General features: G+C 40.9%; 1 protein-coding gene across 11 annotated transcripts in view; it reads left to right on the top strand.

Moving 5' to 3' along the window:
* Window positions 1–16,245, top strand: part of LOC116067754 (LIM domain only protein 7-like) — a 32,856-nt gene extending 16,611 nt beyond the window's left edge. For 3 of the 11 annotated variants that reach the window (XM_035999481.1, XM_035999488.1, XM_035999483.1), the window contains 20 exons: window positions 292–440; window positions 660–843; window positions 942–1,484; window positions 2,421–2,741; window positions 5,655–5,769; window positions 6,485–6,646; window positions 6,789–6,955; window positions 7,057–7,120; window positions 7,253–7,312; window positions 8,932–8,957; window positions 9,103–9,210; window positions 9,328–9,423; window positions 9,700–9,884; window positions 10,131–10,175; window positions 10,475–10,527; window positions 11,577–11,748; window positions 11,885–12,073; window positions 12,185–12,299; window positions 14,590–14,692; window positions 15,002–16,245. In XM_035999481.1, the coding sequence (XP_035855374.1) occupies window positions 292–440; window positions 660–843; window positions 942–1,484; window positions 2,421–2,741; window positions 5,655–5,769; window positions 6,485–6,646; window positions 6,789–6,955; window positions 7,057–7,120; window positions 7,253–7,312; window positions 8,932–8,957; window positions 9,103–9,210; window positions 9,328–9,423; window positions 9,700–9,884; window positions 10,131–10,175; window positions 10,475–10,527; window positions 11,577–11,748; window positions 11,885–12,073; window positions 12,185–12,299; window positions 14,590–14,692; window positions 15,002–15,021 (2,877 nt within the window). In that variant the 3' untranslated portion in view covers window positions 15,022–16,245. The remainder of the gene's footprint in view (window positions 1–291; window positions 441–659; window positions 844–941; window positions 1,485–2,420; window positions 2,742–5,654; window positions 5,770–6,484; window positions 6,647–6,788; window positions 6,956–7,056; window positions 7,121–7,252; window positions 7,313–8,931; window positions 8,958–9,102; window positions 9,211–9,327; window positions 9,424–9,699; window positions 9,885–10,130; window positions 10,176–10,474; window positions 10,528–11,576; window positions 11,749–11,884; window positions 12,074–12,184; window positions 12,300–14,589; window positions 14,693–15,001) is intronic. The other 8 variants (XM_031324314.2, XM_035999484.1, XM_031324321.2 and 5 more) reach the window with 8 other exon arrangements.
* The last annotated feature ends 4,624 nt before the right edge of the window (window positions 16,246–20,869 follow it).

The raw sequence follows: 20,869 nt of genomic DNA on the forward strand, positions 1-20,869 counted from the left end.
AATTGAGTTTATTCTTTACCTTGATAACGTCAGTCCTTAATAGTCCTGAAAGTTCCTCGAAAACTGGAAATTTGAACATCTATAATGCCACAACTTTATGTGCGGAGGAAGATTTGTAGAGATTGTGTTTTGTCAACTAAGGTCAAGAATTAATTTTCAATCTTGACAAATGTTTTTTTAGAGTATAATCTTTCAAAGAAAATGTTTTGAGCCTTAAAATATTGATATTGACATTACATTGTAGTTGCATGCATGCAAGCAACGGTGTATCAGGCTGTGCATTTGTTTCAGGACTTGTCAAAGTGGAAGAATCGTCGCAGGAGCAGCAAGTCTGACCTCCGCAGGAAGTCGCAGGACAGAGAACATGTCATCAACCAGATGACCAATGGAGCTCTGGCTAAATTTGAGAAGAACGAAGCACAAGGCGGACAGCTAAAGAGGTACGCTCCATCTACAGTTGTAATGGGAACTCTAGAGCTTACACTTCCAAACCCTGTTTCTACTAACAATTAATTTGAAGATTGTATTAAAAGCCGCTGACCTTGCTTGTTAACTGTTCATTACGCCACAGTCAACTCATGTAATATGACACCCCCCCCCCAACCTTTGCTTCTTCCTATATTACATGGCTCCTCTTTCCTTACATGCTGATTCCCCAGAGACCAGCAGTCACCACGCAGGCATTACCCTGCCCCTCGTCCTTACTCCACCTCTCCTTCAGCAAAATCATTGAGCTCTGATCTCCGGCCACGTACTCGGGCTCTGCTGGCCCGCAGCTACGCCACGGAGGCACCTTTCAGCCCCAAGGCTCCACTTAGCCCCCACGACTCATCCTACACTCAGGTACGTTTACAGATGTACCTGGTTGTGTTGACATTGTAATTGTGGTGGAAAAAGTTGCATGGCAGATCTCCAGCCAGTGTTTACTTATTTATCCTCAGGGATCATCAGTTGGAGCCATGCCTGCCTCTGATGGGATCGTCCTGGGAGAGAAGACCCACTTTGCCTCCTTGGCTTCAGATGGAACAGGAGTTACCACCCCTTCTCGGGACTGCCCTTTCAGCTCCCAGACCCAAGTCAAAGCGCAGGGCAGCCCAGCTCCTTTCCAGCCCAGGGATCCTACTGAATCCATGTTGAGTCACAAGGAACTTCCGTTCTGCCTTGATCCAAAAGTTCCCAGTTTCTGCCCTGGTGCTGTTAATCAGGCTGGAGTTAATGCTCTGGAGGACTTGCCCCACCAGAACTACAAGTCCCAGGAAGAGAGCCAGAAGACATCTTGGGAACCAGCTGTGGAGCAAGGCAGTGTCCAGCAGGCTGCAGAAGTCAACAAGTACTTGTTCAGAACCGCGTCGTGGTCTGGCTCAGCCAGCCTTCCTCGGGGTTACCGGAGGTCCGAGGGCTCGTCTCGTCTCTCTTCTGCAATCACAGCCAGGCCCTTTGGGACCAAGCAGTCCAGGGTGTCCTCGCTGCCGAGACTGTGCCACGTGAGTTTATTGGTTATCAAAGCTATAGCACTGTTTTCTTTGAATGTATTGGAGATTAATCAAATGGTCTCCAGACAGTAAGGGGAAAAAATGGAAACCTTGTGTTGTTTCCTGTCATAGTATTGACTTAAAGAATAATGGTGGTCTTTAATAAAAACGGGTCACAAAGACATAATTTAGTTTTTTTCATAAATGCTAAATAATTTCCTAAAACAGCTGGGCACTGTAGTTTCTTAGCAAACGTTAAGCCGCCTACACATGATCTGTGGTAAAACCGCTCTGCGCTGGCCGGAACATTGTTTTCCTAGGTGGAGCGCTACCCGTTGCGTTGCGCACTTTTGACTACCATCCTCCCCCTCTATTTCCCTCAAATAAACCTGGTACACTCTGTTTTAATAGATTTTAAGACTTTTAGATCTTACCAACAATGTCACCTTTCAACAGCCCATCCCCACAATTCATTCAGGCTTTACATCCTGAAATGTGTCTAATTTTGAAATCAAGGCGCTCTCAAAATGCTGGTGATTACAATGATGCATATAGTGGTGGGACGGAGATAAACAGCAGGTCTGTGTCTCTCTGTGAAAATTGCAATTGGTGTCGGAGCTTTTAAAGTAGCAGGGCCTGCCACCTGCTGATATTATTTTGCAGTCTGGATGGTTATAATTAGTCTAATCTTAGTGGAAGGTTAGTGCTTAGATGGGTGCATAGGGACGGTCAAATAGGCTCAAGCTAGTTAATGAAGTGTGTGTGTTTTGTTTTTTTGGATTACTCTAATCAATAATAAAAACGCAGCTGCACCATTGTGAGCAGTGTTGACTCAATACTAGATTTGTCTATTGGTTATAGACATTCAGCACAGTCATACATCAATGCTGCAATGAAATGTATCTGTACTGTCCTTTTTGAGCACATCTTGTTTTTGTTAACCTTCAGGTAGACAACCAGGGTCTGCTGTTGAAAAGTGAGCAAGAGGAATCTCTTTCTCCAACTACCAAATCTTCTCTCAAAAGACAGACTGTGACCGATCTGAAGGGTCAGCAGAAGAAAGCTAACCAGGCGAAACAGAATGTTACAGAACAGGGCGAGAAGGTGCAAGGTGCCTCCGTCTCCAGGCCGACCGCCTTCCAGACCGATGGCTACCACCATCAGCCCTACACCCAAACCCAGCTACTACCGCAGCCTTATTCAAACCTGCAGACCCACCACAACAAAAGCTTGACTCTCCCATCTGATGCAAGCATTGACCTCCCAAAGGTATGTTGGATTATTTTTCAGCACACAGTATTTGTGTATATTGATGCAACTTGGTGAAAGTTGTAATGTTTGAATTTAGGATACAATTACGTTTGATCAAACTGTACTCTTTTTATAATCAGGGATTATCAAATCAGTTTAATTTCAGTCCGGTGCCCGTTGATCAATAGAAAAACTAAATAAGCCAAAATTGGATTAGAGGAACATGGGCAAATGGATGGAAAAATAATCACTTTTCCAAGTATTTCAAGCAATTTTTACTTGGAGAAGTGATCAGGCACTGATTAATATCTGCTGATATATTTTGTGACTTAAAAAATTACCAATTGTAAAGAAGTTTAGGCAAATAAATAAACACGACTCATGGGTTTTCACTGCCTGAGCTGTCATGAACAGAGGCATTCAGAGGAGAAACAATATCTGGAATTTATGTTGTAATTGTTTGGCTCTTATTGAAATGGCTTACTAATTATGATATAAGTAGAACAGACAAAAATAGTAATATTTTGAAATAGCAAGTCAAACTTAAGATGATGTGGTGAATAACGCTAAAGTTAACACATTGTCTTCCTTCACCCACACAGGTGACTCAGCCTCTAATCAACAGAGTAAGTGAAAACACCTGTGTGCAGGGCTGTTGAACAGTACTAGCCCTAAAATATACTGCATCACTGTTGTGACAGAGTGCATATACTCTGTCACCACTATCTTATATTTTTGAAGCTAATAATCTTCACTTTTTGACACTATGTATTATGTGTCTTTTAATATTCTGCTCTACGTATTTGTGTATATATGTGAGGGTTGAAGAAACGCCTTAGCTGGACCACCATTAGCTAAGGGCACAAACATTTATGTATTGAATCAGCATCTCTGACAACAAAACCAAACCAGTCAGTGTTGGAGTAGTTAGGCTTGGGAGTGTTGTGTGGATGTGTGAATGTAGTTTGTGTTTTTGTATTTTCTGTAATTGTCTTGGGGAATGAGAATTGTCTCTCTAAAATTAGATGATTCATCGCAAGGGGTTATCCTTCGAATAGTCTCACGTTGTCAGACCTTCCTTCACAGTGCTGCGGAGGAGGGTCTGGCTAGTCCACACAACATTGCGGGATGGGAGAAAAAACGTGCTCTGGTTTATTGGCATTTCTTTAAACCAATCACAATCGTCTTGGGAGGTGCTAAGCACCTCACGGAGCCACGGTGCCGCTGCAAAATAGCCTCAGGAAGGAACTTGTTTTGGTGGAACTTGTACGTTCAAAAGTTGTTTTAGTCGTGCAACAGAAAACTCAGATTGGACAGATAGTCTAGCTAGCTGTTTGGATTTACCCTGCAGAGATCTGAGGAGCAGTTAACTATAGTCCTCATAAATCGACCAGAGTTTAAAATTGCAACACAAAGAAAGTGGAAGGTAACGGACCTCCGGCCGAAAAGAGTTGACATCCGGCGCAATTTCCGGCGACACCGGAGCAATGGGAGGAGTGGAGCGTTGTGGATATAGACTATCCTTCTAATAAATACTCTGAGAACATTAGACTTCACAAAGATGGCAATTGTTGCAGGGCTGCCGTGATGATTATAGATTGTGTACATAATAAACTGGTCCCTCGGCAGGCACGTGCACACATAGACATCAAAAGGGGCTTGAGCACCTGCCCTTTTTTCTTCCTCGAGAGAAAGTGCCCTTTTTTCTGGATGCATGTGCTTCTATCTTGCTAACATGCATGAGCTACTAGCTTATGTAATAAGTTAGCTAAGGTTTAGCTGAGGCATCATGGCCCTACAGGCTACTGTACTGTACTTAATGGAGACACTCCAGGTGAACAGCTACAGTAAAGTCTGTGTCAAATAACGTCATTACAATCACCACATTGACATGCAAATTAGGCGTTAACTAATTAAAATGTGCTAATTTGCATACATTTGACAAGGCACTGCAGGTGAACAGGATATACAATAACTAAAACATATCAGCACAGAACTTCCCCAGTTAATGAGTTAAGAGCCTTTCCCCCTTAAATGTTAGGTTTAAATATGTATCTTCATTTAGAAGAAATCTACAGATGCAGCCTAAAACAAATACCATCTAAATGTGCATTTTGTACGTTTTATTTCCATAAGAGTAAAAGAAGACATGGAAGCAAAATAGACCAAAATCTCTAAATTGACCACAACATGAAAAAAAGTGTCCTGCATTAAACAGTAACTTTATCATTTGGATCGTAGGCTCCTCATCTAATAATACCGGTGTTTTTCATTATTGGTGCAGTGTTTTTTCCTGTAAAATTAACAAAATTGCAGCCTTTTTGAGTTGTGAAGAGTTTTGAGATTTTTCAAAGAGATTTTTTTGATGTTTTTTATTTATTCCAATAACACTAAAAGATTTAAAATGATTTATTGCCATTTGCAAAATAAACAAAACTATGTCCCTCTCCTTAGTGCAGTCAGTCACCTATTCTAAATATATACTTGAAACTAGTAGCATAGAAAACATGCACATTGTGGCAGAGTTTCCTTTGCTGTTTTATTAACCTGATGAATACTAAAAAGTATCTGTGTGAACTGGTTATTTTGTTGAGTATTTATTAAATCTATTAAACAACTGCGTAAGGGAAATAAGACAAATTGGTAAGGTAGTCAGAGTTGTTAATATATTTAATGTTTTGTTTAAATTTCAAATAGTGGTAAACAATTATTCATTAACTATTAGTCTTTTTTTTTTTTTTCCCTTGAGCCCCTGCTGTCCAAAATGTCTGTGCACGTCCCTGTCCCTCGGTGTGTATCCCTTACTGTATTTGTGTAGCAGGCCCAGGAAGCATCTAGTTTCCACCAGGAAGCACAGGACATTGGATCAGAGGGTGTCACTGTGTGTGTGTGTGTGTGTGTGTGTGTGTGTGTGTGTGTGTGTGTTTTCAGGTGGATCACAGTGACATGAGAGTGAGCCTTGCTCTTAAACCCAACAGTAGAACAGACTTTGGTTTCGAGACTCATTGGGACTCCACAGGGGTGAGAGTCAAATTCATTCAACCTGGTAAGGCTTTTGCTATATTTTTCACTGAAATGTATGGTTACATTCATGGTTAGTCTGCCATAGTGTTGACTCTTTGCTTTGAACATTGTATTGTGGAAGGACATTTTTAGTGACAGGCATGGCAGTGCTACATTGTGCTCTCAATCAATTTTTGCTTCTCCAAGAGGGAATTTGTTCTAACACCCTGCTCTTACAAAAAGAGCAGTAATTCAAGACACTGACAAGTATTTGCGCAGACAGTTCATAGATAAATTGTCACTATTGAATGCAAAAATGATGTTCCTGAGACAATTTGTTGGCAGCTAAGACAAAGCAGTTTCTCATGTGGCTGAAAAGGAGTAAAAAAGCTAAAAAAGAGAAATAGATTTTGACTACCCGAACAGATGAGAATAACGGCATACATGAACAGTGAAATCGGATGTTATGGTTTATTTTGTGTGCATTTATTTTACATGCATAAAACTACAAAACCACCAAGAAAATGAACGACCCATGAATATTTAATTAGAAGTGAGCGAGGAGGTGTCTCTGTAGTTGTGGCTTACTGGCCTACTTTTCAACTTGGAAAAGCAACCTTGTCCTCAATACTACAGCTCAGTTTGTGCTATACAAATAATTTCTGAAGCTGGAACCTTTATTTATTTATTTATTTATTTTTTAAATGTTTTGCTGTCATCTTTTTTCATTTCCCTGACGTCTGCCCCTCCCTCCTCAGGCAGTCCAGCGGAGCTTTGCCAGCTGTGTGTGGACGATGAGATTGTGACTGTTAATGGAGTTGCTGTGGCACACATGAACTACAACCAGTGGAAGGACAAAATGACATCCTCCCTTCAAACCGGCAGCCTGACCATGGACATTCGGCGCTATGGCAACAAGGGTAGATAATGAGCCGAAAAGAAGACTTGTCTTGTATTTCACCACCTTAATTATTTGTGATAATTTGACGTCTAACTTCTAACCATTGGTCACAAACACAGCGTGGCCTTACAGTAGTTTCGATGGCTGGTTATTTTAATTAGATTGGAGCACCAGTGAGGGGAGTCATCCTAACCAGTCAGGCCAGAGCAGGGTGACCCTCAATCTGACTGCCGCAGCGCCTGGCCTGATAGGTTGCCCTGATCACCATGCCAACAGTGGTGCATCTACAGAAACCACAGTCAGGAACCTCAATGGGCAGACAGACAATGTGAGCAATTTTTTAGTCAGTTATCCATTCAAATCTAAAAATGGATGCAGCTTCTGATAGTGTGGCTTAATACATGGTGCTCATCAGGTGTTCTTTCCCAGGTTTTACAAGGTAAAATCATGCATGGAGAGCTTCCTGACAACCACAGGACAGCCAGAAATAAAGGTAATAACAATAATAAAAGTCTATAATGGCCAAAATGCATGACAAACATCTCCTTTTTTAAGAATAAATCCTTAATAAATCAGTATGTACTTTTGTAATTTCTCACCTTAACCGTCCTTCCTCTTCGTGTAGATCATAGTAATATTAGTATGAAAAATCAGAAAAGGAGGGCAGAATTTTTCAAACAGAAAGGTAAAATTCCAGTTTGACTCATTGCGTAGCAGCTTTGGTGGCTGGTGCTTGGCTTGGTTAATTGTTGGGTATACATTAAAAGAGATTTTAAGGTTTTCAAAAGAAGGGAGCTGCTAATTAAAGGAATCAGAAAATGCAGTGATTATATGAGAACTTTTACTTTAGTACCACCATAACTTCAGACTGCAGCCTGACTACAAACTATTAAACATGTAGTATATCTGTGAAATACTGTGAATGTTCTGTATGTCTTTATCAAAAAAGCTACAGTATTCATGTTTTTTGCAAACTGGGGCAAAAAAAATGATGCTTGTCTTGGCGCAACTTTACCTAGCAACCACAGAGCTGACAGCACTGATCACGTCTACAATATACCATATGTGCTGTGCATCAGATGCTTTTACTGATGTTCTTTGTGTTAATGGGTTGTCATTTTTAATTGGCAACTTTGTAAATCTTTTTCACCATGACTGATTTGTAATGCTGTCCTTTGTGGTTGTTAATGAATCTGATGTGTGTCCCACTACAATGGCTTCTCTCATCAGGCTCTGCAGGATTCAGCTCCTGGGTTTACTTGTGTGGTAAATGTTTGCACCGTGTGGTGTTTTTCTTAACCGTGCACTGAGCAACAAGCTAGTGGTTGTGTGGAGCATCATCAACAAATGAACAAAGCTGATTTGTGTTGTCTGCAGCGTGTGAATACCCTTGTTTAATTCGCTATGGCATGCTTAACTCTTTGCTCAACTGTTTATTTCTCAGTATGTGTCTGCAGTATGTGTCTGCAGTATCTTTAGGCTGGGGAGACGCTAGCAGATTAGTGTGCTGATTTACATATAGACTTGCTGATCCTTGGTCACGTCTAGTCTGTGGGTAGATGAGAGTAGTTAAGATCTGTAGACCTCTTACGCCACGTGTGAACCATGTGACATTTGATAGTTATGACCAAATATTTGAGCCAGCCCTGCAGGTAAAGCTCAACAAAGAGCAAAGTAACAATTGCTTTTATTTTCTCCAAGTCGTTTGTTTCAAACATTGTTTTGTAGCCACTAAGGCATCTAGCGAGGCTGTATAATTCACTTGTATATTGTATTCACAACATTCTTCTTTTTTTATAGCCATTGTTTGACATTTTGGAAAATAAGTCTTTTGTAAATTATAGTGTGGTCTAGACCTATTTCTAGACCTATTTCTGTAAAGTGTCTTGAGATAACTTATGATTTGATACTATAAATAAAATTGAATTATACTTAAAGTGTCCTGCTAACCTCCAGCTGTGGAGGCAATGAAACTGCACAGTTCATGTTGATACTGTTTCTGGATACAGCAAGTTTTAGTACTACATAGCTAGATGCTGCTAAACATTTGTCAGGGGTCAGCAGGATAAACAAAGTAAAGTGTGTAGTCTGTAAGTTATCTAGTGCGAAATCAGGCAAAGACAAAATACATGATAGATGAATATATATAATCCATTGTGTGATCCAGTGCATTTCAAAAGTCTTCTAATGTTTCCCCAGCCTTTGTATGGTGTATGTGTGACCTATGACATTAGAACACAATTTGATTATCTTTAGGACTACTGTATTGGGTTCTCTCTGCTGACCTGTTATTTTCTCACACAGGAGGTTCAGAATCTGCAATATCGGATGTAAGTTACCACCCTGCTTGATCAAAGGATGTTTGTATGCATGTTCAAACATAAGTTATGCGCGTGCGTGTGTGTGTGTGTTGAGAGAGTTTGTGTGCTGCACTGTGATCATGTTTGAGCCCACAGTCTGTTTGTGCATCACCAGCTCCAGGTGCCATCCCTCAGCCCCTCCTCATCCAGCTGGTCGTGGGACCGTGAGGAGGATCGAAGGCGTCAGGAGAAGTGGCAGGAAGAGCAGGAGCGCCTCCTACAGGTGAAGACTCTTTTTTTTTTTTTTTTCCCCAACACGGGACACTCCTCGTTAATCTCATTAATCTTTATCTAAAGTGTGAAGCAACATTAAAATGTTCAAATGCTTGTTTTTTTTCAGAAGCAATACCAGCGGGATCAGGAGAGACTTGAATCAGAGTGGCAGAGAGCACAACAAGATGCAAAGGGGGAGTTATGCAGGAAGCCAGGGGCAAAAGTAATGAGACATCAGTTAAATTAACAATAATTCACTCAAGTGTAAAACAAATCCCATGAATCACTGCAGCCAAAATTGAGATCATTTAGTTCAACATTTGGCTTCATTTTATTTATCTTTACTGCTAATTAGATGCATGTTTTCTGGCTTCTGCTTTCCTTTTTGATAGTTTTAGGATTCATAGGTGGGTCCCTGGCCCACATTACATTTCAGTGCTAAACATTGTTTCTATAGAATGTTATTTCTTTTCTTGTCTCTTTTTTCATGCATTTAAAGCAGAACACATTCGAGATGACCAATGGTGTCGAGAGCCCTGCCAGCACCCAGCTCCATGTGACTGGACTGAAAAACAAAACCAGAGAAGAGCAGATCCCTGACAGAGATAAGCTGAAAGTAGCAGGTTCAAACCCTCAAAGTAATGCATCAGGAGAGCAGCATGACAAGATTTCGGGACAAGTCTGGTAAATTAACTTTTTCTCCCCCTTGTTTCAATGTCAGCTCTTTTCCATCCTTGCTGAGTGTAACAGTGTTATGTGTGAGCAATCACAGTGCTTACTAGTGAATGAAAGGTTTAAGACATTTTATTTAGCATTTTTTACCTGACTTGTCATGATCTTTGTTTTTTTTTGTTTTTTTTTTTACAACTGAATTTGCTCTGCTTCCTTCTGCTTTCGCTGGGCCTTAATGCTTTTCATGCTGTACCTCAGGGCTGAGGATTCCTTTGGCTTTGCTCAGCTGTCTCCTGCACACAGGTCAGAACAAGATTAGCTCAGTATGACTTGGGAGTACATAGTATTTAGCTTTATGAATAAATGTCCTAGTGTAGTATGTCTGCAAACATAGCACCGTATTGTTTTGTTCTAAAATAATTAATATGACACAAGATGATTGGGTATTATTACAACTACATTTTACCTCTTGTGAAAGGAAAACCCACCTTGAAGCATGCAACCATTATGGTGCAGACCATAAAGGCCCAATTTTCAGGGAAGTACATTTTTTGTATAATAATGGACTGTATGTACTGTAAAACATTGTTTTCCTCCCACAGGGCAAAGTCCTTGTCTACCCCAGCATTAGATGGCCCCTACAAACAGACAAGAGGTTAGTTAGAGAGATATATATATATATATATATATATATATATATATATATATATATATATATATATATATATATATATATATATATATATATATATATATATATATATATCTCTCTCTCTCTCTCTCTCTCTCTCTCTCTCTCTCTCTCTCTCTCTCTCTCTCTCCCTCTCTCTCTCTCTCTCTCTCTCTCTCTCTCTCTCTCTCTCTCTCTCTCTCTCTCTCTCTCTCTCTCTCTCTCTCTCTCTCTCTCTCTCTCTCTCTCTCTCTCTGTCAGTCAGTCAGGCCACACCGGGAGTGTAGCGTGCAGCGATAGTTTCTGCGTCCTTATTTTTTACGCGATACGCGAGCGTATGTGTCAAGCCAGGCAGGTAATCACATACAGGAAGACCACAGTGCAGCCGGAAATTTTACTAAAAGAAACACATTTCAAAATAAAACAGCCAGGTGATTACAGTGATTTTGGCTGTCTTGACTTCTCACAGCGATCAGACACACGGAGAGAGAGACCGGCGGACGGACAGAGAGACTGTGTGTCTCTCTCTCTCACACACACACACACACACACACACACACAACCACATATAGGCTACAATTAACCGTTTTCCCCAGTCATCCTGTCTCTTTCTGTCAGAGAGAGAGAGAGAGAAGGATCGCTTTGTGATCGCCGTGTAGAAATATGCGTCCAGTGTGAAAGGCCAGGCACGCGATCAGGCACTTAGTTACACTACGCGACACTTAACGCGGGCGGTGTGTTCCCAGTGTAACTTTGCAACAGTAGCTCAGTCCGTGGGGACTTGGCGTGGGAACCGGAGGGCCAGTTGAAGTCCCCGTAGGGGCGAGTATGGACTGACAACTGAAGAGGTGCCAGTTCGCCTCCTTGGCAGCAATGCACCGAACCCCCAAAGTGTGTGTGTGTGTGTGTCTTTTGTATAAAGAGGATGATACTTTTGAACTGCCAATTAAATGTACAGTACATTGTCGATTGACAAATAGGCCTAATAAACAAAGTAATTTACAAAAATAGTAAAAGTAATTTGATTTGTCCAGGTGATGAGAGGAAAGGAAAAGGACAGTCTGTGTGCAAGGCTGAGAAAGACAGGCAGCAGATTTTGGAGGAGATGAAGAAAAGGACTCAGCTTCTGACTGACAACAGCTGGATACGTCAGCGCAGCAGCAGCTTTTACAAGGAGCCAATCTACGTTGGGGTACCTATGAAGAGGTGGGTGTATTTGAACTGAGCGGGACTCCACTGTACTGTTTTAGGCAGCGGTTTGTTTCACATCTTTTGGTCTTGACATTTCCTCCCTGTCGTTTACCTTACTACGGTTTTCTGAACTGTGACGTCTGCTCTACAGGTTTGACTCCCTGGACGACCTGGATACTTTGCGTCAGACCCCACTCTCAACCACGACATTCAGTTACCCTCGCCCACACTCTGCTGCTGCAGGTTACTGTACTCCGAGTAGGAACTCCTCCTCCCGCTACAGCACTGGATCATTGTTATCCCAGAGACATGCATTCGTCGATTTCTCTCATCATGGCAGGTAAGCAACTCATTTGAATATAGAGGCTGTCTCTCTTGTGCATGTTGTAGTGTATTATTTTCTGTATTTTTCTTTTTATTTCTTTTGGCCTCACACTGTTAACATGTGCGGTCCCAGGATGGTCTGTGGCAGGAGGACTTGCTGTGTGTGTGAGCGTGTCCTGGGTAGTGGGGCAGCCATGGTCATAGAGGCCCTTGGTCTCTGCTTTCACCTCGCCTGTTTCCAGGTGAGAGGTCCTGACCGGGTCAAGGTGCGGTCACAGTAGTTCCCATCCCTGCACAATACACAACACTACAATGTCAGACCAAAAGCCACAGCATCTCCTTCCACCTGTGTTTATGCACATTTTCACAAACCTGAGTGGAAACGCCAGAAACATAAGTCCAAATATAGGAGGAACTTTTTTACACTTGGCTGAGGTGGAAAAGTTAGTGTATCGATAAAAACAAAATGGGACACAATAGAAATGGCAAATAAATCATGGCGTACAAGGAGCATGGGACTTGTCGCTCAAGCTTCCTCTCAACTGAAGAGATGAAAAATGGCAGCAGATGAAAAAACATCACATGTGAACATAAAACAAATGGTCAAGTCAGATGGAGCACATTAAAACATGACAGGTGTAAACCAAAGTGCTTAACAGTGCCCAACCTCAACCATCTACGCACATACATAGAACAAATCTGGTTTTGGGTACGGATTGGGCTGACACAGGCTAATATTCATATAACAGTAGTAAATGGAAACGCCCATTAATTCACCTTTTCATTTTGCTGATTGTATTGATTTTTATTTTTTAATTTGCACTACAGTTTAATAGAAACTTGACTAGAGACGGTTTACACCCACGAGCATTCTGCCCAATATATATATCAGTCCCTCCAGGATTTCGCAGCCTTTTTTTGAGATTGTTGCAGCCCAAAATGCCTGATTTCGTGGGAGCTTTTGTAAAAAATTGCGATAAAGGTTGCGACCTCTTTTGTATGTTTGTTGCAATGAAGTTGCGGGAGACAGTGAAAGTTGCAAAAAAAGTTTTTTTTTTTTGTATAGTAGCTTGTATAGTTTTTTTTTTTTTGTATAGTTGTATAGTAGGAAACTTGTTTTGGGGAGAATAAAACTACTCTGGGCTGAGATTTCCTAGTTACCTTACCAAAAAGGCTCAGGATGCTGCAAATGTTATAATATGAAAATGGCTGGTGGATTTAAGACAAAATAATAATTTATTGAATGAATAAAATATGAACATATGTGTCAGTGGCTTGTTGATCTTTACATTGTTAATTTCCTAACCTGGACTGGGACACACATTCGGTTTGATAAAGTACTTATTGGAGTTTAACTTATCATTGCACTTACAATAACGAGAGTAGCTGTCCTCAATTTAGGTCATCGGGTCGTCTCATCTCCGGTTTTTCCTGCATCCACCGTATGTGTGTTTGTGTGTGCGCGTCAGTTGCGGGGGGAACTGTATGGGCAGCAGCCCCGCCCCGGCCCACTACAGACAGCCGACAGGATTGAAACAGCAGCCGCTGACTTTAGAGTGAAAAAAACGTTACAGCGTACATTGATGTTAAAATGTATACAGTTTGGCAGGACGGTCTGAAATGTCTTTCGCTGTACGTTATGTTGGTAAATGTGAGATGTTCGAGTCTCGTCTTCATATTGGAAACAAGATCTCTCTCACTCCCGCTTGGTCAGTGGCTCTCAGACTTAAAGTCTGGCACGTGGGACTGCTGGGATTGGTTGAAGTCACAAAACTCCGTTATTGGTCAAATTTGCAGAAAAGTTGCGGTGATTGGTCAAAATTGCGAGTCGCACCAAAGTCACGGTGATTGGTTGAATTTGCGTGCATTGGCGACATCGCGAAATCCTGGAGGGACTGATTTATAACCTGCATCAGACACGTGACATGACAACCTGTTTTGGTGCTTACTGTAGGAAAATGTAATTAGACTGCACTTTTAGAAAGGTCAGCAGGAGTATCTCATATCTAGTTAGAATCACATCAGCTTTGTAGGCACCTGCTGGCAGGAGCAATTATGACACCTCTCTATGCTTCTGTCTTTCCTAACACGCCTGTTTTCTAGTCTGCGTGAAGGCATCTGGCCTGATGGTCATGCGTGGCGTTGTAGTCCTGTGTCCTATTTCTCTCTCAGCCTCTAGTGCTCTGCATGTGTTTGGTTAAGTAGAAGAAGCCAGTAGAAGCCAGCCTGCTTTTAGATGCTTATTGTGAAAATCTCACCCCTAGATTTAGTCGACCTACGTTCATTAGCATGTAGATGTAAAAGTCGATGCACTTGTACAACTCTCTGGTCAGTATAAGTTACAGACGCACATAGCACTCATAGAATGTATCTACACTATGTGGTTGTATGCAGAAACAAAGCTTAGTTGTTCTGTGCTTGGTTGGCAGACAACCTGGTGAAATTATCGCAAATTTTACACGTTCCAGATCAGCTGGATTTCTCTTAAATAGTCCTTTTTATTGTTTTCTCACCTCTCCCTTCTCCTCTCAGTGTGTGGGCTGCCACCGACATCTCGGAGGAACTGAGACTGGAGTCCAGGTTCGAATCCGAAACAGGAAGCCCTACTGTGAGCCGTGCTATTTCCAACTCAAGTGTGAGTATTGGTCTTTGTGAGATAATGACTTTGATTATCTCGGAAACATATCACACCTCAGTTTCTGTACCTAATGTCACTAGCCTTCCCACATTGTTTTGTTCTTTCTGAATTCATACAATTGTTCTTTTATGGCCAATTTCCTTGCCGTGAAAAACCGGAATGAATCCTAATCATAAAACCCAATCACTTAAAACCAAATGTACTTGGACTATAGGCTTAATCACTATCCAAGAAACGTGCATTTCATTTGCTTATCAAGTTGACATCCAACTGTATTATTAATAATGATTATTAACATTTTGGTAGCGGGTGCCCCCTCAATGTGACCCAACATGCCGTACTTGAGATCAGAGTAAGCAGCCGAATCACTGGGAACTCGTGTTGGATAAAACAGCCCAGGGGAAACATCGTCCACACAGCCAAGCCACGACTTTTGTCTCCAAACAATAATTGCAGATAAAAATGTAAACTCTGTGATAGAAAATCTGTGGATCCACATGCAAAGCAGACTCTTAATGGCTATTTTTTTTTAATCAAATATAGTTAATGATAGTTTGTCTGCCCTTTTTTTCCTGATAATTTGTTTCCAAGAAAATGTAGATTTAATATATGAAATAAAGTAATTATGGGAATTATATGAAATAAAGTAATTATGGGAATTGTTTGATTAATGCTTTTATTTTAATGTTAGTGTTGCTATTTGTTATATCCTTGTTATATTTGATATTTGTTCAATAGTGCATTAAAGATATCAGATCTTTCTTGTTAATGTAGCTTATTTAAGGGTGAACATTTTAACTTTTACTGATGCACTTTGTGTTCTATTGTAATCTCACCAAGTGCACTTTGGGAACACTTGTATTTCTCAGGTAAAAATGAGAATCGTAGCTGAAATGTTTTTGTAAATAAAGTGCACTGAACATAATCTATAAGGGTTTTTATTTGGTATCCCTTTGTGTACCACATGGTGGCAACATTGATCTCATAGTAAAACCTAAAATTTGAGTGTAATACTGTGGGTAGAAAAATGTCCTTTGAATATGCCCAAATAATCTGCCCTAAGGTTTGTAGTGTACAATATTATGACTTCTATTTTGATATATTATGATCGTTACATATGACACTGAACCTACAGTAGCTACAGGTACTTGCCAGCGTGTACTAATATGACTTTAGCTGACAATGGCATCTAGTAATAGGGATCGGAGAATTAACAGCAGCTACAAAAATGCAGCACATTTTACATGGTGTTTTATGCTGTCAAAAGAAACTGGACAAAGTTATTGATATGTCAACAAATCTTGTGCCTGCCCTGATTTTGTGAGCGTATAACCTTTAGTTAATCTTCCAATCTTTTGTGTAATGTATCAACATTCCTTAGAAATAAAACTGGACTATGTTCTGTGCTTGTTTGCTCTTATGCGGTAAGGTATATGGGTGAGGAACTGCAAGTAAACCTGTAAAGCTAATCAGTTTCTCGTGTTTATCTGTTTTTTTCTGTTTTCTGTGCCACCAAACCACAGCACCAATAAAAGGCTTGGTTCAAATACTTCATTATCTGACTACTTTAGTGACATGGTGTTTGATTAAACATAGAGAAGAGCATAGACTGTGTCTTGTATGGTATTTCTTGAGACAGTCCAGATCAAACTGAAGCCCATGTTTGACAATAATTACTAATGTAAAAAGTATCTGTTTTAATAAACTGCAAAGGCAGCTGTGCAAGTATGAAGGAACTCTTTCTGCTTTTCAAACATGTTATATTCAATTTTTATTTATAGTATCAAATCATAAGTTATTTCGAGACACTTTACAGATAGAGTAGGTCTAGACCACACTCTGTAGTTTACGAAGCCCCAACTATTACAGCGGTTGCCTCAAGAGCAAGCATTAGCCGTAGCTATTGCGACAGTGGCAAGGAAAAACTCCCTTTTTTGTTAGGAAGAAACCTCGGACAGACCCAGACTCTTGGTAGGCGGTGTCTGACGGCACCAGTTGGGGGAGTGGTGAATGGTGGCAATAATAGTCATAATAAAGATAGTGAAACAGTGATCACAATGGTAGTCGTAGTAGTTCATGTCATAGTAGGGCACAGCAGGGCGTTACGGGGTGTAGTGTGGCACAGCAGCCTGAGTGGACGCGGTTGGACACTGCGGGGAATCGCAGAGCGTAGCAGGGTGTAGTAAGTCCATAGCGTCAGCTGCACCCAGGACCCCGGTGTAGGTGCCACCCAATTCCAAGGCGATGTTATGGGTGAAGAAGAAGCAAAGGGACTCCGGGGAGAAAACTCCCCAGAGCTAGGTTAGTAACAGGCATTTCTGGGACTAAGATGCACACAAAAGGAGACAAGTGAAAAGAGAGAGGAGGGAGCAGCTCATTGTGTCCTTGGAAGGAGCTTCCGACAGCAGTCTAGAGTTATAATAGCATAACTAAGAGAGGCAGGCTATATATAATAAACATTAATTGGCACTACAGAGTATTATAATTCTCAATTTTTATATATATATTCTACCAATTCCCCTTAAAAGATTGTGAATAGGAGATTGTTTTCTGTTGGGGAAAAAAAAATCCAAGTAAGAAAATGTTTTGGGTGAACTAACATTTTACAGGAAATAGCTGAAGCAAGTTTAAAGCGACAAAAGGGAAGAGAGATGTTCTTCATCCTCTGGCCTTTTAAATGAGGAAGTGTCACAATCTAAAACGGTAGATTGAGGTTCTGACATGCCAAATTAAAGAAGACTGTGGTTGTGTGCCCATCATTGTTTGTACCACGAGGAAGGTTACACAGCAGTAATATAGCCTGTGTGTAAGTAAACGGTACAGGAGCAGCACAAAGCAATATTTTATCCACAGGCCACAGCTCACATAGAGACGTCACTGACACTTTTCCATCTGACATGTATGTCTTTATGCCTCCTCAACTCTGATAAATGAGTAACATCTGAGATGAAAAAAAAAGAAGCTGCAAGAATATCGTTACAAAGATTTTATCTAGGTTATTGTGACAGTGACCCCATGGCAGTTTTTCACCTCAGGAGAAATCATTGTATTGGTTCTTGGAAAGCTACGTTCTCTTTGGACCAGAGACCGTAAAACTGAGATGTTACACATCGATCGTCCAGCGCTCTTGGCCTGATAAATGGAAATGTTTTTACAGTTTACTGTGAACTCTTCTTTTGGAAGGGAGAGTTCATTTCCCCAAAGGCACAAGTAGAGACATTTTTCAGTTTCTGACATGCTCCATCTGTTTAGGATGACTCTTGACTCCAGCCTGACCCATTTAAATACCACAAGTACAGTAAGCCGGAAACAGCAGAGGGTCAAACAGAACGGGCAGGCTACACATGTAGAGACATTTAGCTTGAGTTAAAAGATTAACCAGATTGATGTAATGTTTTTTTGCAAAATGCAAACTTTTCCCATCAAATCCAGGAAGTTTAAATGTCTAACAAGTGAATAAGTAACCATGAGACATAATGAGAGAGATCTGTTTTGAACATTACTGGGCCATTTTTAAAAAGCTACTGTTGCTGTTTTACTGGTTGATGATTGCAGAGCAGCCAAGTGGAAAATCATGACCTTGGTCTTTGTTAAAAAATCTGAAGAACTTTGAAGACTCCCATTGCTCCCATTATTATTTCATGGAAGAAATTCAGGGTTGCCCTAAAGCTGTTATTAATGGTACTATTTCTTTTTTTTTTGCTTCAGAGGAAATCGTTTTCCATGCAAAACACTTCGAACAAAGTTTTCGTAAGAGGTTCTGTTCAGTTGGCCACATTTAAACATTAATTAAAAGTTCCCTCGCTACTGGCTTTGTCCTGGTCCATCTTCTGTTAAATACATCTACTTTACACAGGGTGGGCGGGGTGGGTGAGGGTTTTTGTTCTTGTTCAATTGTATTTGTCTGTTCTATATGTTCAAAAATATATTTAATTTTTGCAAATATATGCCTTTTTCTTAACTTTTATCCAAGGTTTTAGAAAGAGTAACTTCTTAGTGGTTTGCTCAAATGAATGAGTATCTTTGAGAAACTGTACTGTTAAAACAACATTTTTTGGGGGGGGGGCTGTGTGCCCACAGAAAAGCCACATACAGTAGGAGCAAAGCTGCCACACAAGCTAACCCTCTCTCAGGGCCACCTAAAACGTAGAAAAGTAGATTTAATAACTGGTTCGTATTGAAATAATTTTTTCCTAACAATACAGCAAACAGTTGGATCGTCTGTAACATTAAAATACAGGAAGCAGCAACGAGGAAGTGGGCCTGTCTCTCTGCAGATAGCTGGTGAGTTACCTCTCTGCAACATCACTGCTGTAACATTGTCCAGAGCCCTAACAGACAGGCAGAATGACAGAGACGTCCAGCTCAACAGACAGAGAGGCGGGATGACCAGGAATCTGTTTTTGTTTTTACAATCCTCACTTAAACTGTTTGATGACTAAATATGATGTGTTGGGCCATAATTCATGTACAACGGGCAACACTTAAGAGGACACATTTTTTAACTTTTCCTAAAAGTCAGTTAATCACACTTACAAACACTGCCCCATTAAATACCATCCAATAGTTGAGATATTTCTTTCAAAAACTACAAATGTCAACTTGTTGGTGGCCCTACAGGAAGGTCAATAGGATCCATCCTATGGGGACCACAAATGTCTGCACAAAACTTCATGTTTCGGACCGACTGACAGTCATTATCATACTCTGTAAAAAAAAAATTTTTAACGGCCAATTTCTTTGGCTCCAAATTGCAGGTGCTTCAATGCTTTTTGTGAATTACGTTAAGAGAAAGTCTTGAAAACCATGACTAGCTGCAAAGGCAAAGAAAGGTGAGACTTTATAAGCTAAAGGTTATACTTTCTTCAGTATCAGTTGCTGACAGGAAACACTGTTTTGTTGAGCCACTGCACAAAGGACAAAAATAATACGATAAATACGATTCATGAAATGGTCAAATTAAAATGACTCAGTAACAGTCTCTCAGACACACCTTTCCCACATCTTGCCCTTTCAGACAGCCCTGAGAGGGAGGGAGGGAGGGAGGAAGGGAGTTGCACTTCTTGTGAAAGGAAGCCACAGCGGGGGAGGAGGATGCTCCCTCTCTTCCTCTCTGTTCCCTGCAGCTGATTGATGCTGGCAGCCTTTTACCTTTTAGTTAACCGGCACAGTGCAAGGCTCAGCTTTGTCACTGGGAGCTGCACCAATCTCCGGTGTGCTGCTGGGTGCTGAGAACAGCTCAGCGGAGACTGGTGACATTTACACCCTCCCTCTACCCAACAAAACTACACAGAGCAGACGGAGAGACAGAGCTTTATTGTTGATCCTTGAAGGAGACAGATAAAATGTCCACCGGGGGATCACAGATTTTTATCTGTCTGTCTGCAGCTGCACCTGGGTTTTATCCCCAACCCCCCAACATCAAAGTGTTGCAAAAGAATGAAAGCATGCAAAAGCCAAAACAATTGTTTCTCCAAAACCTACTGTAGTGTTCATTGTAATTTCATGCATTCCTATTTGTCAATTGATTCCACTTTATTAAGTATTAAAGAAGAAAAACCTCTCTTGTTTTGTTGACTGCAGGGCAAGAAACCGATTTAAAGTGGCCATATTATACTTATTTTCAGGTTCATAATTGTAATTTGAGATTGTATCAGAATAGGTTTACATGGTTTCATTTTCAAAAAACACCATATTTTTGTTGTACTGTACATTTCTGCAGCTCCTCTTTTCACCCTGTGTCAGGTCTCTGTTTTAGCTACAGAGTGAGACCTCGCAACTTCTATAACATCTTTGTTGTCTGTCCCACATGCCCAGTAGCTAGGTAAGGATTACATGAGCTAGCTAGGTGTTTGTGCAACTTCGGCCTGTACAAGGCAGAATTAGCTAGGAGACTTCTTCTAAATGAGGGCGCACTTCCAACTTTGTGTGGAATACCTGCAGAACAGGGACATGTAAGTAGTTCTATACAATTTATTTTGTAAATTAGGGTGAATTTGTGTGTGTTGTAGCAGGGTTTTACCATTGAGAACGAGCTAGCATGCTAACGGTTAGCCCCCTAGCCCTCTCGTTTCGGCTAGTGACGTAGAAAGCCGTGCAGATTTTGAACAGCTCACCCGGAGACTGAGGGCAGGACACATTCAGAAACCCGTATCTCACTCAAAACAGCATGGA

This window comes from Sander lucioperca, chromosome 3 (genome assembly GCF_008315115.2).
Source record: "Sander lucioperca isolate FBNREF2018 chromosome 3, SLUC_FBN_1.2, whole genome shotgun sequence".
Lineage (NCBI taxonomy): Eukaryota > Metazoa > Chordata > Actinopteri > Perciformes > Percidae > Sander > Sander lucioperca.